Raw genomic sequence first — 14196 nt, 5'->3', positions numbered from 1 at the left:
TGAAGTTTCCATTTTCTGTCATTCCAAGCTGCTGTCTGGATCCCAAAATTTCTTTCTGCTGGGGTCTACACATGTTGTGAACACAACAAAGGAAGAATAAAATATGTCATGTGTCTCTTCCCTGTGGCTCTTAGATGTATATATTAAAACTCCAAAAATTCACTTGTTGAGATCTTGACTTCCAAATATGGTGAATAATTACAATCAAAAGCTATACTGTAATGCCTGTTTGCATAATTTCCTTATTCTCATAAAGCACAGCAAGTAAGAGGCCGTCTGGTAGCTGTGCTGCTAAAACATTGCCGTAGCAACCCAAAGAAATGTGCTTCACGCACTGTAAGCCACATGAAATAATGTCCATGAGCACCTTTACACGAACATATCTTCTGATGTGAGAGCTACAAGTAATAGTATTGAACCTAGAGAGTGACAGTCCTATCGGCTTCATTTTTTATACTAATCATACTTATTAAGGGGAGAGGTTGTGAATATACCTTTATTGTCTGTCACACTCAATGTGCAGTTGAGTATGAATATGCCAGTTTGTTGTATACTGTAGCTTTATGTCATTCTGTAAAGCGATGACAAGGCCCTTCAAGATAAAAGATCTAAATTATGGCCAAATTAAAGCATAGATTAGTAGCTGTGATTTATTTAGTACCATAGTACTGGTCACAAGTGGAGGAATTAATTTTGAAGATGTGCCTCAGAAAGGATAGAGAAAAATCATTACAGCTATATCAGAATGAACTGACCCCTGCCAGCGTCAATGAGCAGCAAAGTAGCCACCTCTCACCGGCTTGGCACTGTCCAAAATGTGTGCTCTTGTTTCGATTCTGATCAATGTAATATACTGTACTTCAGTTTTCTGATTTGACACCCTGGGCTGTACACTCGGAAAAAGGGGTTTGACGGCTGAATGTTGCCTGCAAACCTGTCTTAAAAACACAAAACAAAATAATTGGTTGTTTTTAGAGGCATGGTCAATTTTAGTGGCAGTCAAAAGTGCATCATTATAATATCCTCTTGGCAGAGTCATAAGTGTTGGCAGCCAAGTACCTGAGGTTGTAAAAGAGCTTGTCTTAATCTCCCCATAATGTTGTTAGCTGGTCCCTTCATCCAAAATGACCTCCTCCCTCTCATTCAATGTGATTAGGCATGATTATCATCCATGAGAAACTCCTAATGTTTCATTATCTTTGCCAATACGCAGTACTTGTTCTGGCAATTACTTATTAGATGACATGCAAACTTGGAGTATGTTACGTACTGTGTCATAGTGACAGGCTATCTATTTTGGCTCTGTACTTTGACTCATCCTCTTCACTCTCTGTGGAGACAGACCTGCCATTTGTTCTGTGAATAGCTTTGCCAAGACCTTTCAGCCTTGAGAGCAATCATTATAAAATCATTTTATGGCTGTACTCATATAGAGGATTATGATTTGTTTAATTTTTTTATTTTTTATTTAAATACTTTTATTAACTTTAGATGTAAATATTCAGATAGTGCTCTCTTTACTGATAAACTGTGAATGGACTTTTGGTGGACAGTTTTCTCGGTACTGTAGTTGTAGCTAATGTTCTGTTTGGTTTTTCAGGGGGGTGTATGTAAATGTAATGTTCTCCCTGCTGACCCACATTCTCTGTAGCTCTGCTCAAGATGAGGGAATGGTGGGAGCTCTGTTTTATTACCCTGTTTTGTTCTCGGGACTGCAGTTCCGTCATCTAATGGAACAGTGGGCGAGGTGTCCATGCAGGTGGACCTGATCTCTCATCCCGGCACCGGGGAGCACAAAGTCAGCGTAAAAGGTAGGCCTCGCTGTCCCCAGCAACTGTTTGGTAACTGTTTTGTGCTTACAAAAGCTGCACTAAGCTTTTCGGCCTGCCTGGATTCATTTAAACCGCTGTTCTTAACTCTGACTGAAATATAGTTCAAGTATTATGTTTTATTCTTCCACAAACACAAATTAGGTAGTTCAGAAATCACCAACATTAACTCCCCAAACTGTGTTTTTGAAGACAAAATGTAATCCTTGAATTGTAATAACGAATTGATCTACTGATGAAATCCTGGTAAAAGTTATTAAGCCATTGAGAGACCCTGGCGGCTCTGCACCCTTTTGTCCTCATTGCTTGTGTCTGTGTGCTCTCCTCCCTCAGTCGTGGGAGTGAACAACCTCAGCTGGCAGACCAGCGCCATGTTCCGCCCGTTCGTCGAGGTCAACGCCCTCGGGCCTCAGCTTGCTGATAAGAAGCGCAAATTCAGCACCAAGACCAAAAACAACAGCTGGTCTCCCAAGTACAATGAAACATTCCAATAGTAAGTTTAAAAAAAACACTCACAATGTTTTACAAATCATACAAAAATGGCATTGACAGTAAAGTTTGTGTACATGCATGTACGTGTACGTGTGTTCTGTCATTATAAGAAGTGTAAAAGAGCATTGTAGTTCTCTGTTGTACAATCCATTTCTGCCATATTCGCTGCAGTAGGTTTGTACGTACGCATATGAAGCTGTATCACCCGGGTAACCTCTGTTAGCTACATGGTGTTGACCATTGTGTCTGAACAGGCAGCTGAAAGTGAAGCGCTCCTACTGACACACTGATTTCTGCCTGTTTTTTATCGCTGTGGTCGTGTAGCATTTTCAGTAATGAGCACGGGCCCGAGGCCTACGAGCTGCACGTTTCCGTGAAGGACTACTGCTTCGCCAGGGAGGACCGCATCATCGGGATGACTGTCATCCAGCTGAGAGAGCTGCTGGACAAGGGCAGCTATTTGGCCTGTCAGCCCTTGGTCAAGAACGTCTCCATGGACGACACCGGATTGACCATCGTTAGAATACTCTCTCAGAGGACCGGCGACGAATTGGCCAAAGAGTTTGTTCGGCTGAAATCAGAAACGAGGTCTACTGAAGAAGTATCGTAAAGAAAAAAACAACATTAAAATAAAAAAGACATTGGTGTATGTCTGAGGGCTCGACTGCAAATAGTCGTGTTGTTTGTATTTGTGCATGTATGTAAAACATCTGTTGGAATGTTCATTTTAAACTACAGTATGTACAAGTGTTTACCTAAAGTATACTTACTATAAAGTACAGTATTATATTCTACAAGTTATGTTAAGAGATATTAAATACCTTTTTGTACTACAGTAAAACTTTAAGTCTTTTTGAACAGGACTTTGTTCAGATAAAGTGCCAAACCAGAGAAAAAAATGACTACAATAAGTGTTCAAAAGAATGGTGATGTTGGTATACTTTAAATTTGCTTGATTATTTTGTCCTGTGTTACTCATTCTCTAACTGTGCTGCATTATAATTGTTGACACATTTCATTAGCACTGCTATTTTTACAGTTTGTTACACAACACTTCTGTTGTGCATGTCCTGATTTAGACCTGGCTTCCCTCCATGGGCTCACAGTGACTATTGGCTTGGGTCTTCCATCGCCGCTCCAACACTCTTTGTACTTTTAGGCTGCCCTCAAAAGCGACCATTTTATAAATAATGGCAATGACTGCTATGTAAACCTTCATAGATGTTTGTAATTTTATAACTGTTAGTAACAATGCAGAGTGTCCTTGTTTTATCAGTCTAAAGAGAAAGTAAAGAAATTTTCTTCTTTCTATAATTTTTTTCCCCCCCCCCCCCCCCCCCAGTCATTGGCTTCCAGCCATTCTGAATATCACTGTGAACATACGCTTTGGAAGACTAGCTTGCATAACATCATTGACAGTTTGATATTGTTGATTTATCTCTAAAAATAACTTTGTTCCCAAGAAACTGCCAAAGTTACATAAAAAGTCTGCAACAGCAATCCATTACCTTTATGAACAGTATATATCTACATGTGCTATGACTTTTTCCAATACTACATATCTGGTTGTTATTGGGGTGATTGCTTTACTTACCTAATTAGTTATAACAGCTTCAGTCATTTTTATTTTTTCTTTAAAAAGGACAGAGTTTAAATATTTGGTAATTATGCAACATTCCTATGTATTGCACTGATGGCGAATTGTATGTCATGTAAATATATTTAGTGAGAAATTCTAATCCGTCATATTGTGTTATTCAACCCAAAGGGGCTGACAAAGGGTCAAAAAGGAGTTACCTTTGCTCCACACTTTGCACCATTTATCTGCATAATAGACAGCATCATTCACAATAACATGGCTTACATTTTTACATATAATCCACACTTACAGCTGAATATCGTTGGGGAAGAGAGAATTTGTTTAAAATCACAATATCCAAATCCAGCCGTTTTTACAGCTGACACCCTTTTTTATGTTTTATGTTTAATGTTTGTCACTTTGAATACAGAACAACTAGAATCGACGATTAAAGTATACAGCAACACCATGATTTGGCCTGTCTCCGCCCACTTCACAATTTTATAAGATGGGAATTGGGGTTGAGAGTGAGAGCACAGAGGGGAGGGGAGAGGAGGGAGGGGCGATATAACCAGTCGGTAATGCGTCGTACGCACATAGGTGGGGCCAGCGAGGGGGAAAACCAGAAACCACTGAACTCTATGGGAAAACAATCCCACGCCTGTCAAAAAATGGGGGGAAAAAAAATGTTTCTGTCACTGTTCTGAATAGGCACCCGCTGCATACAGTGCGAAAGAACAATATAAAAAATGGAACAAAGAAATACTAAAAGGGATTTCTAGCTAAGCTTATCTAGAGAGAAAAAACACTGTACTGACTGTCGCAACTCGACCGCTGGCAGTTTGAAATGAGTAGGGTAATTTGTACAGTCATATTAGACGGGTTGAATACATAATACTTACCCATCAATCAAGAATAGGGGTGGAGATTTTGACTTGTTTACACAGAAGTAGGATGTCGCGTATGCGGGCTGGGCTCCAGGCAGAACAAAACACAATTTTTCACCTTTGGGTGGCAGTGCATGACTCTTTATTGCACAAAATGCGGTAAAATGTTTGGACCGCAACACCCTTTTAAAATATTTATTAGACCATAAGGACGCTAACGTGTTTCAAAGATGGAATTCTTCATCAGAAAGTGATGATGGATTCTGTCTCTTAAATGTGTTAGCATCTTTCTGGTTCAATAAATATTTTAAAAGGATGTTGTGGTCCAAACATTTTTTGCTACTTGTAAAATAGATTTAATTTGTTTATTATTATTAAAAATCTCAATTCAATATCAGTTAAATCACCAAATTCACTGGTAGACGATCAATCTGTTGGATCAACCTTTATTAAAATGTACAACTCACAACCAGTTTAAAATTAAAAGATTTATTAAATTAGAACAAGTATTCAATGTCTAATCTAAAGATGAAGGTTCAACTACCTTTACAATAAATGTTACAGACATAAGCAAGTTACAGCCACAAAAAAATTAATGAAGAAAATCACATCTTGTATTTCCGAATTTAATCCTAAATTGCGCCAAGACCAAGGTTCAAAAACCAACAGACAGCAGAATGTTCCAAAAAGACCTGGGATGAATTGTAAAAGTTGGGTGAGCTGTGAGACCAAGAATGTAAGACCCCAGGCATGGCCAGACAGCAAGTGCTAGATCCAGATGCAGGATTTAGATGCCAACCAAAAAAAGTAAAGACAGGCCAAAATTCTATGTAGTTGAAAGAGGAGGAGGTGCACACCCTCTTCTCTTGGCCCATGCATGCTTAATGAACGATGAGAGCAGGATGCTTGGCCTGATTGGCTGAGTTAAGGCATGGAACGGGGAGGGATTTCAGACCAAGACTGGTTTAGCTAAAAGCTGACAAATTTACTAATTAAAGTGCCTTTATGTTGTTGGAAGTATGGCTAAGCACCATGATATTATTATCAAAAGATTCATTATTTAGCCTCTTTCTAAGGAGGCCAATCATGAATATGTTATGAGGTGATTTCGCTCAGCAACTGAATACCAATACAAGATTGAAATTTACTCCTGCTTAGAACAACAGAGGTGATGCTTGGCAATAATTGTTCAGCTAGTAATGTCATCATCTACCTTAATGCAAAATATTATCCATGTGACAAGACCAGTCATACCATGCTGACCTCCGCTTGAAACTGGACCTGCCTCTAAAAATGTAAATTCCAAACTGGCAAGCCTAAACAAACATTATCTATATAAACATAAAAACTTGATTCTTATGGTATTCTGTGGCCATGTTGAGCCCTGAGCCCAGAAAGAGCATTGTATTCTAGTATCTATTCAGAGGTAGTTAAACTCTATAGGAGAGAAGACATCATTACACCCTAGATTTGTATACATAGATAAGGGCTTCAGCATGGATAATTGCCTAAGGACATTCCTTTTGCTTGTGGAGGAGGGAGAGAGAGAAACAGGCTGCATTTCTACAGTCAGGGCAAGCAGAGTAGGCCACTTAATGACAATGTAATATTGCGTGGGCTATGAGCAAGCTTGCCACGTCAAATTATATTGTCTCTCTCAAAGGCCATAATCTAAAACCCGGTTATCTCACAATATGTATTGAGTATTTAATGAATTAAGGCTATTTACTTAGTGCCTCTGTAAGAATTTAGATCTACATTCCTCCACTCATTACATATACAAGTGAGAAAGCAAATGTCATACCCACCAAGGAGTCTGGTATTGTCAGTGTATGGTTGCTCCTTCTGTAAGACTGGGCTTCTGATGATGGAAGTTTTACATCTGTTAATATACTTCTGCGCAATACAATGATGTCACTCCAAACCCAAAAATGACTGGCGCAAGTTTTTGCCATACGTCCAGTGTGAGTATTGAACAAACAGGGATGAAAACATTCCAGAAGTCCCCACGCAGCTCTGCACTGTTTCTAAAGAGAGGTCTGCTCCAAGAAAATCTTTTTGCATCCTCAAAATGGTGCCCATGGAATGAATGAAATCTGTAGGGGGATGTCATTCTGAAAATCTGCTGATTTCAAGTTTCCTATTGCAATACGTCGCATTGAGTCTTCAAACCAGACTTTAATTAGGTTACACAGAATCAGAGCAGGCCTACAATGTGCTTTTTTATTGGCTTACATTTGCAATCATTACCCCTTATTACTGATGATTCTGCTATTTTCATCCTTGGCCCATTTTTCACATAGATAAATGCAGAAATAGCAGTAACAAGAACAATTACTTCTCTCAGGCATCATGGTCTTTGGTTTATTTGGGTATTATGGTTTATTTTCAGGAATGTTGATATAATATGTTTGCGGGCAGGCAGGCCATTTTGATTACAGTTAAGTCATTTTATACAGAGCATTATTACCTGAATCTTACAGGAACTGTTTAAGGTGGCAAGTGATTGAATGATTAAAAACAATCTGAAATAACAGACTGATTTCTTGCGAATTCATGAAGGTATAATTGTAATCATATTATAAATTGATGAATAATGACTATTATAATATTAATAACATTTGCTGAGTTTTTTTATACATATAACCAGTCCATGTGACCCACGTAAGATGAACCTGTAACCCCCCACCTTACAACATTTCTCCGCAAATGATTGGAAAATGAGCACCTCCCCCCAGTTTCTTCTCTGTGAAGATGCACAGAGGCACAATATGATAAATTGCCAATTCTGGACTCTTTCCTCCCATACCCCCCACAGTGTCAGCATGGGTTTAACTGCAGTCTCACGAGAATACTTGCCGGTTACCATGGAAACCAAGTTTGCAGCCCAGAAGTGCTGAGGCGAACGCACTGCCAGGAAGCTAAGGATATGGTGGATCTCCCTGCTTGAGATTAACAGTCTGCTCAACATTGCATTTTTAACACCAACACATATAAAAGACAAGAACATAAAAGGTTACACACTCTCATTGATACTTTCTTATTTTTTTGCATTGATGATTCAAAAGTAGACTAGAGTGAACATAGGAAAAATAGGAATAGATTTTTGCCCCTAATTACCATTTGCTCAGACTTGGGAGCCCAATGATCAGAGAGTGAAGCACATAAGTAGATCCTACACTGCTTGTGCGTTTCAACAAGAAGAAGCCTCTATGGACATCCAGGCAACATCTAATGTTTTTTCCTTGCACATAGTTAATTAATATCTTGTAATAAAGTGTTTTATATTTTGTTATGATGACAGCTGAATAGAAGCTGGTTAAGATATCAGCCATTGCTAATCTGGACTGTGTCAGTGCTGAGTGTGTCCGTTAGCTCGATGCACAATTGGAAATTGTGTTTGCCCAGGATATGGGAGGGAAGGTTCAGTCATTTAGTCCATGATCCTCACTATCTAGCGACTGCCACTAGTCGATCAGGCGCACGTGGACTGCATGCTAAAGCCGCATGTTAAAGGTCTTCCTCCAACTCCCGCTCTATGCATGCTTAACTGTGGACTGTGTGAAAAGAAGAACATGGAAACACCACGTGTTTCAGAGGAGAACTGTGGATGTCTACACTCTCCCAATTCGTCAGGGGGGTTTGTGAATGAATGCGGCTGTGGTTGCAGACAATTGGCTGTTCCAAGTTAGGGTGGGAATTGGACATGATCAGCCCCATGTTGTTTGCCAGTTTTAATAAAATATAATAATATTATATTATATTATATTATATTATATTATATTATATTATATTATATTATATTATATTATATTTTATATTATATTATAAATACATACATAAATATGATGTGATTGCAAGTGAGGTCTGCCTTTTCAATAATCACCGGATTACTTGCATATCAGTGAGAGGTGTACAACTGGGGAAGATCATAAATAGATGTTTATGCAGGTTAGGTTTTTAAAATAGCATGGTGCAATATGATAAGTTTAGGTTAAAGAATTTTTCCTTCCTGGCCATCCATCCAAGTCGCATCTCCATTATGAATTCTTGGTTCAAAAGATTTTTGTTTAATCCAATCAAAGCATCATTATTTTCTGCTTCAAATGGCTCATGTTTAAAATCAAGAGTGTGTCTGAGAGTAACCCAAACCCTAATGCTAACCCTAGCTATAACCTTAACCCTAACCCTAGTGGTAGCCCTAACCCTAACTCTACATGTAACCCTAACCCTAACCCTAGCTGAAACCGTAACCCTAACCCTAGCGGTAACCCTAACCATAATCCCAGCTGTATCCCTAACCATAACCCTAACCCTGGCTGAAAACCTAACCCTAGTGGAAACCCTAACCCTAACCCTAGGTGTAACCCTAACCCTATCCCTAGCTGAAACCTTAACCCTAGCGGTAACCCTAACCCTAACCCTAACACTAACCCTAGCTGTAACCCTAACCCTAGCAGAAACCCTAACCCTAACCCTAGCGGAAACCCTAACCCTAACCCTAACTCTAATCCTAATGATAGCTGTAACCCTAACCCTGACATTAACCCTCACTGTAACCCTAACCCTAACTCTGACCGTAGCTGTAACCCTAACCCTAACCCTAGCGGTAACTCTAACCCTAACACTAGCCGTAAACCTAAGCCTAATTCTAGCTGAAAACCTAACCCTAACCCTAGCTGAACCTAACCCAACCCACCTAACCCTAAGCATCTACACCCTAAACCCTAACCCTAGCCCTTACCCTAACCCTAACTAGCTCTAACACCCTAACCCTAACCCTAGCTCTAACCCTAACCTGCTGTAACCCTAAACCCTAACCCTAACCCTAACCCTAACCCTAACCCTAACCCTAGCTCTAACCCTAACCCCTCCCATAACCCTAACCCTAACCCTAGCTCTAACCCTAACCCTAGCTCCAACCCTAACCCTAACCCTAACCCTAGCTCTAACCTTAACCCTAACCCTAGCTCTAACCCTAACCCTAGCCCTAACCCTAGCTCCTACCCCAACCCTAACCCTAGCTCTAACCCTAACCCTAACCCTATCTCTAACCCTAACCCTAACCCTAGTCCTAACCCTTACCCTAACCCTAACCCTAGATCTAACCATAACCCTAACACTAACACTAGCCCTAACCCTAACCCTAACCCTAACCCTAGCTCTAACCCTAACCCTAACCCTAACCCTAGCTCTATCCCAAACCCTAACCGTAGCTCTATCCTTTCCCCTAACCCTAACCCTAACCCTAACCCCTCCCCTAACCCTAACCCTAGCTCTAACCCTAACCTAGCCTAACCCTAACCCTAGCCCTAACCCTAACCTAACCTAACCTAGCTATCTCTAACCCTAACCCTAACCCTACTGTAACCCTAACCTAACTCAACCCTAACCCTAACCCTACCCTAGTCACCTAACCCTCCCCTACCCTAACCCTAACCCTAACCCTAGCTCTAACCTAACCCTAACCTCCCCTAACCCTAACCCTAACCCTAGCTCTAACCCTAACCCTAACCCTAGCTCTAACCCTAACCCTAACCCTAGCTCTATCCTTTCCCCTAACCCTAACCCTAACCCCTCCCCTAACCCTAACCCTAACCCTAACCCTAACTCTAACCCTAGCTGTATCTCTAACCCTAACCCTAACCCTAGCTGTAACCCTAACCCTAACTCTAACCCTAACCCTAGCTCTAACCCTAACCCCTCCCATAACCCTAACCCTAACCCTAGCTCTAACCCTAACCCTAACCCTAACCTCAACCCTAGCTTACCACCTAACCCTAACCCTAGCTTAACCCTAACCCTAACCTAACCCTACCCTAACCCTAACCCTACTCAACCCTAACCCTCCCCTAACCCTAACCCTAGCCTAACCCTTAACCCTAACCCTACTCCCTAACCCTTCCCCTAACCCTAGATCTATCCCTAACCCTAACCCTAACCCTAGCTCTATCCAACCCTAACCCTAGCTCTATCCTTCCCTAACCCTAACCCTACCACCCTAACCCTAACCTAACCCTACTCTAACCCTAACCCTACCCTACCCTAACCTAACCCACGTACCCTAAACCCTAACCCTAACCCTAACCCTAGCTGAACCCTAACCCTAACCTACGTAACCCTAACCCTAAACCCTAACCCTCCCTAACCCTAAACCCTAACCCTAGCTCTAACCCTACCAGCTAACCCTACCCTACCCTAACCCTATCTAAACTACTTAACCCTAACCTAGCTACTAACCCTAACCCTAACCCTAACCCTAACCACCTAACCCAACCCTAACCCTAGCCTAACCCTAACCCAAACCCTAACCCTACTCTAACCAACCTCCCTACTTACCCTAACCCTAACCCTAACTTAGCTAACCATAACCCAAACCCTGCCTACTACCCTAACCCAACCCTAGCAAACCCTAACCCCCTAACCCTAACCCTACCCAAACCTAGCTCTAACCCTAACCCTACAGTCCCTACCCTAATCCCAGCTTAACCCCTAACCCCTAAACCCTAACCCTAGCTCTAACCTCTAACCTAACCCTAGCTGTACCCTAACCCTATCCCTACCTAACCCTAACCCTAACCCTAACCCTAACCTAACCCTAGCTGTCCTAAAACCCTAACCCTAACCCTAGAACCTAACCCTAACCTAACTCAACCCTTATACTGCAACCCTAACCCTGACATTAACCCTCAGCTGAACCCTAACCCTAACCTGACCTAGCTTAACCCTACCTAACCCTAACTCCTAACCCTAACCCTACTCTAAACCTAACCCTAACCTAGCTCCACCAACCCTAACCCTAACCTAGCTGAACTAACCCTAAACCCATAACCCTAGCAGTAACCCTAACCTTAACCCTAGCTGTATCCCTAACCCAAAAGCTAACCCTAGCTATAACCCTAACCCTACCCATAGCTGTATCCCTAACCCTAACCCTAGCTGAAACCCTAACCCTAACCATAGCTGTAACCCTAACCCTAACCCTTGCGGTAACTCTAACCCTAACCCTAGCTGTATCCCTAACCCAAAAGCTAACCCTAGCTGAAACCCTAACCCAAACCCTAGCGGTAGCCCTAACCTTAACTCTACATGTAACCCTAACCCTAACTCTAACCCAAACACTAGCTGAAACCATAACCCTAACCCTAGCGGTAACCCTAACCATAATCCCAGCTATATCTCTAACCTTAACCCTAACCCTAGCTAAAACCCTAACCCTAGCGGTAACCCTAACCCTAACCCTAGGTATAACCCTAACCCTAACCCTAGCATGAACCCTAACCCTAACCCTACCCCTAACCTACACCCACCCTAACCCTAACCCTAACTCCTACTCCTACAACCTACCTCTAACCCAACCCTACCCTAACCCAACCTAACCCTAACCCTAACCCTACCCTAACCTAGCTTAACCCTAACCCTAGCCCACCTAACCCTACCTACCTAACCCTAACCCTAACCCAACCTAACCCAACCCTACCCTAACCCTAGCTCTAACCCAACCCTACTACCCTAACCCTAACCTCTAACCCTAACCCTAACCTACTCTAACCCCAACCCAACCCACCCAACCTCTAACCCTAACCCAACCCTACCTAACCTACCACCTACCCTAGCCCTAACCCAACCCTACCCAACCCTAACCTAACCTAACCCTAACACCTAACCCAACCCTAACCCAACCCTCCTAACCTAACCCTAACCCCAACCTACTAACCCTACAACCTACCCTAACCCTAACCCTACTCTAACCACTACCCAACCCAACCTAACCCTACCCTAACCCTAACCCTTAACCCTAACCCTAACCTCAACCTAACCCTACCCTACTAACCCTAACCCAACCCTAACCCTAAACCCTAACCCTAACCCACCTAACCCTAACCAACCTAACCTACTCTAACCTAACCAACCCTAACCCAACCTAACCCTAAACCCTAACCCTACCACCAACCCTAACCCTAACCCAACCCTACCCTACCCTAACCTAACCTAACCCTAACCTAACCTACTCACCCTAACCTAACCCTACCAACCCAACACTAACCCTAACCCTAACCCTAACCTACCTAACCTAACCTACCTAGCTCACCTAACCCTAACCCTAGCTCTACCCTAACCCTAACCTACCCTAGCTCAACCACTAACTACCTACTCCAACCAACCTACCACCTAACCCCTACCCCTACCTAACCCTAGCTCAACCTAACCACCAACCTAACCCTAACCCTAACCTAGCCTCCCAACCTACTAACCTAACCCTACCAACTACCTCTAACCCTAACACTCAACCCTACCAACCCTAACCCTAACCCTAACCCTAGCCTAACCCAACCCTAACCCACCAACCTACCCTAACCCTAACCTACCAACCCTCTAACCTAACCCACTCTACCACTACCTAACCTACCACCACCTAACCCACTAACCCTAACCTACCTGCTCAACCCTAACCCTACCAACCTACCCTACCAACCTACCCTAACCTAACCAACCACCTACCCTGCTAACCCTACCACCTAACCCAACCTAACCCTAACCCAACCCTAACCTAACCCTAGCTAACCCTAACCCTAACCTACCTACCCTAACCCTACCTACCTAACTACTAACCTCCACTACCTAACCCACCCTCCCTAACCTAACCCTAACCTAACCCTAACTACCAACCACTACCCACCTAACCAACCCTAGCTCTAACCCTAACTAACCCTAACCCTAACCCTAACCCAAAACCTAACCCTAGCTCTAACCCTAACCCTAGCTCCAACCCTAACCCTAACTCTAACCCTAACCCTAACCCTAGCTCTAACCCTAACCCTAACCCTAACCCAAAACCTAACCCTAACCCTAACCCTAACTCTAACCCTAGCTCTAACCTTAACCCTAACCTAGCTCCTACCCAACCCTAACCCTACCTAACCCAACCCTAACCCTAGCTCTAACCCTAACCCTAGCCAACCCTAGCTCCTACCCAACCTAACCTAGCTCTAACCTAACCTAACCCTACCTACTCTAACCCTAACCTAACCCACCGCTCTACTACCCCTAACCCTAACCAACCTAACCCTACCCTAACCTAACCTAGCCTAACCCTAACCTAGCTTAACCTAACCCTAACTCTAACCCTACCCTAACCCTAGCTCTACCCTAACCCTAACACCTAACCCTACCCTAACCTACCTAACCCTAACCCTCCCTAACCCTAACCCTAACCCTAACCTAACCCAAACCTAACCCTAACCCTAACTCTAACCCTAACCCTAGTCCAACCCTAACCCTAACCCTAACCTCCTCTAACCCTAACCCTAGCTCTAACCCTAACCCTAACCCTAACCCAACCTAACCCTAACCCTAACCTAACCACCTAACCCTAACCCTAACCTACCTAACCCTAGCTCTAACCTAA

General features: G+C 42.7%; 1 protein-coding gene across 1 annotated transcript in view; it reads left to right on the top strand.

The window, feature by feature from the left end:
* Positions 1–4060, top strand: part of LOC135255363 (protein unc-13 homolog C-like) — a 100464-nt gene extending 96404 nt beyond the window's left edge. Inside the window, exons 30-32 of the mRNA XM_064336441.1 lie at positions 1719–1811; positions 2163–2322; positions 2646–4060. Of these exons, the coding sequence (XP_064192511.1) occupies positions 1719–1811; positions 2163–2322; positions 2646–2931 (539 nt within the window). The 3' untranslated portion in view covers positions 2932–4060. The remainder of the gene's footprint in view (positions 1–1718; positions 1812–2162; positions 2323–2645) is intronic.
* Positions 4061–14196: the final 10136 nt, after the last annotated feature.

Source organism: Anguilla rostrata, chromosome 5 (genome assembly GCF_018555375.3).
Source record: "Anguilla rostrata isolate EN2019 chromosome 5, ASM1855537v3, whole genome shotgun sequence".
NCBI lineage: Eukaryota > Metazoa > Chordata > Actinopteri > Anguilliformes > Anguillidae > Anguilla > Anguilla rostrata.
This window is presented reverse-complemented; position numbering and strand designations above follow the sequence as displayed.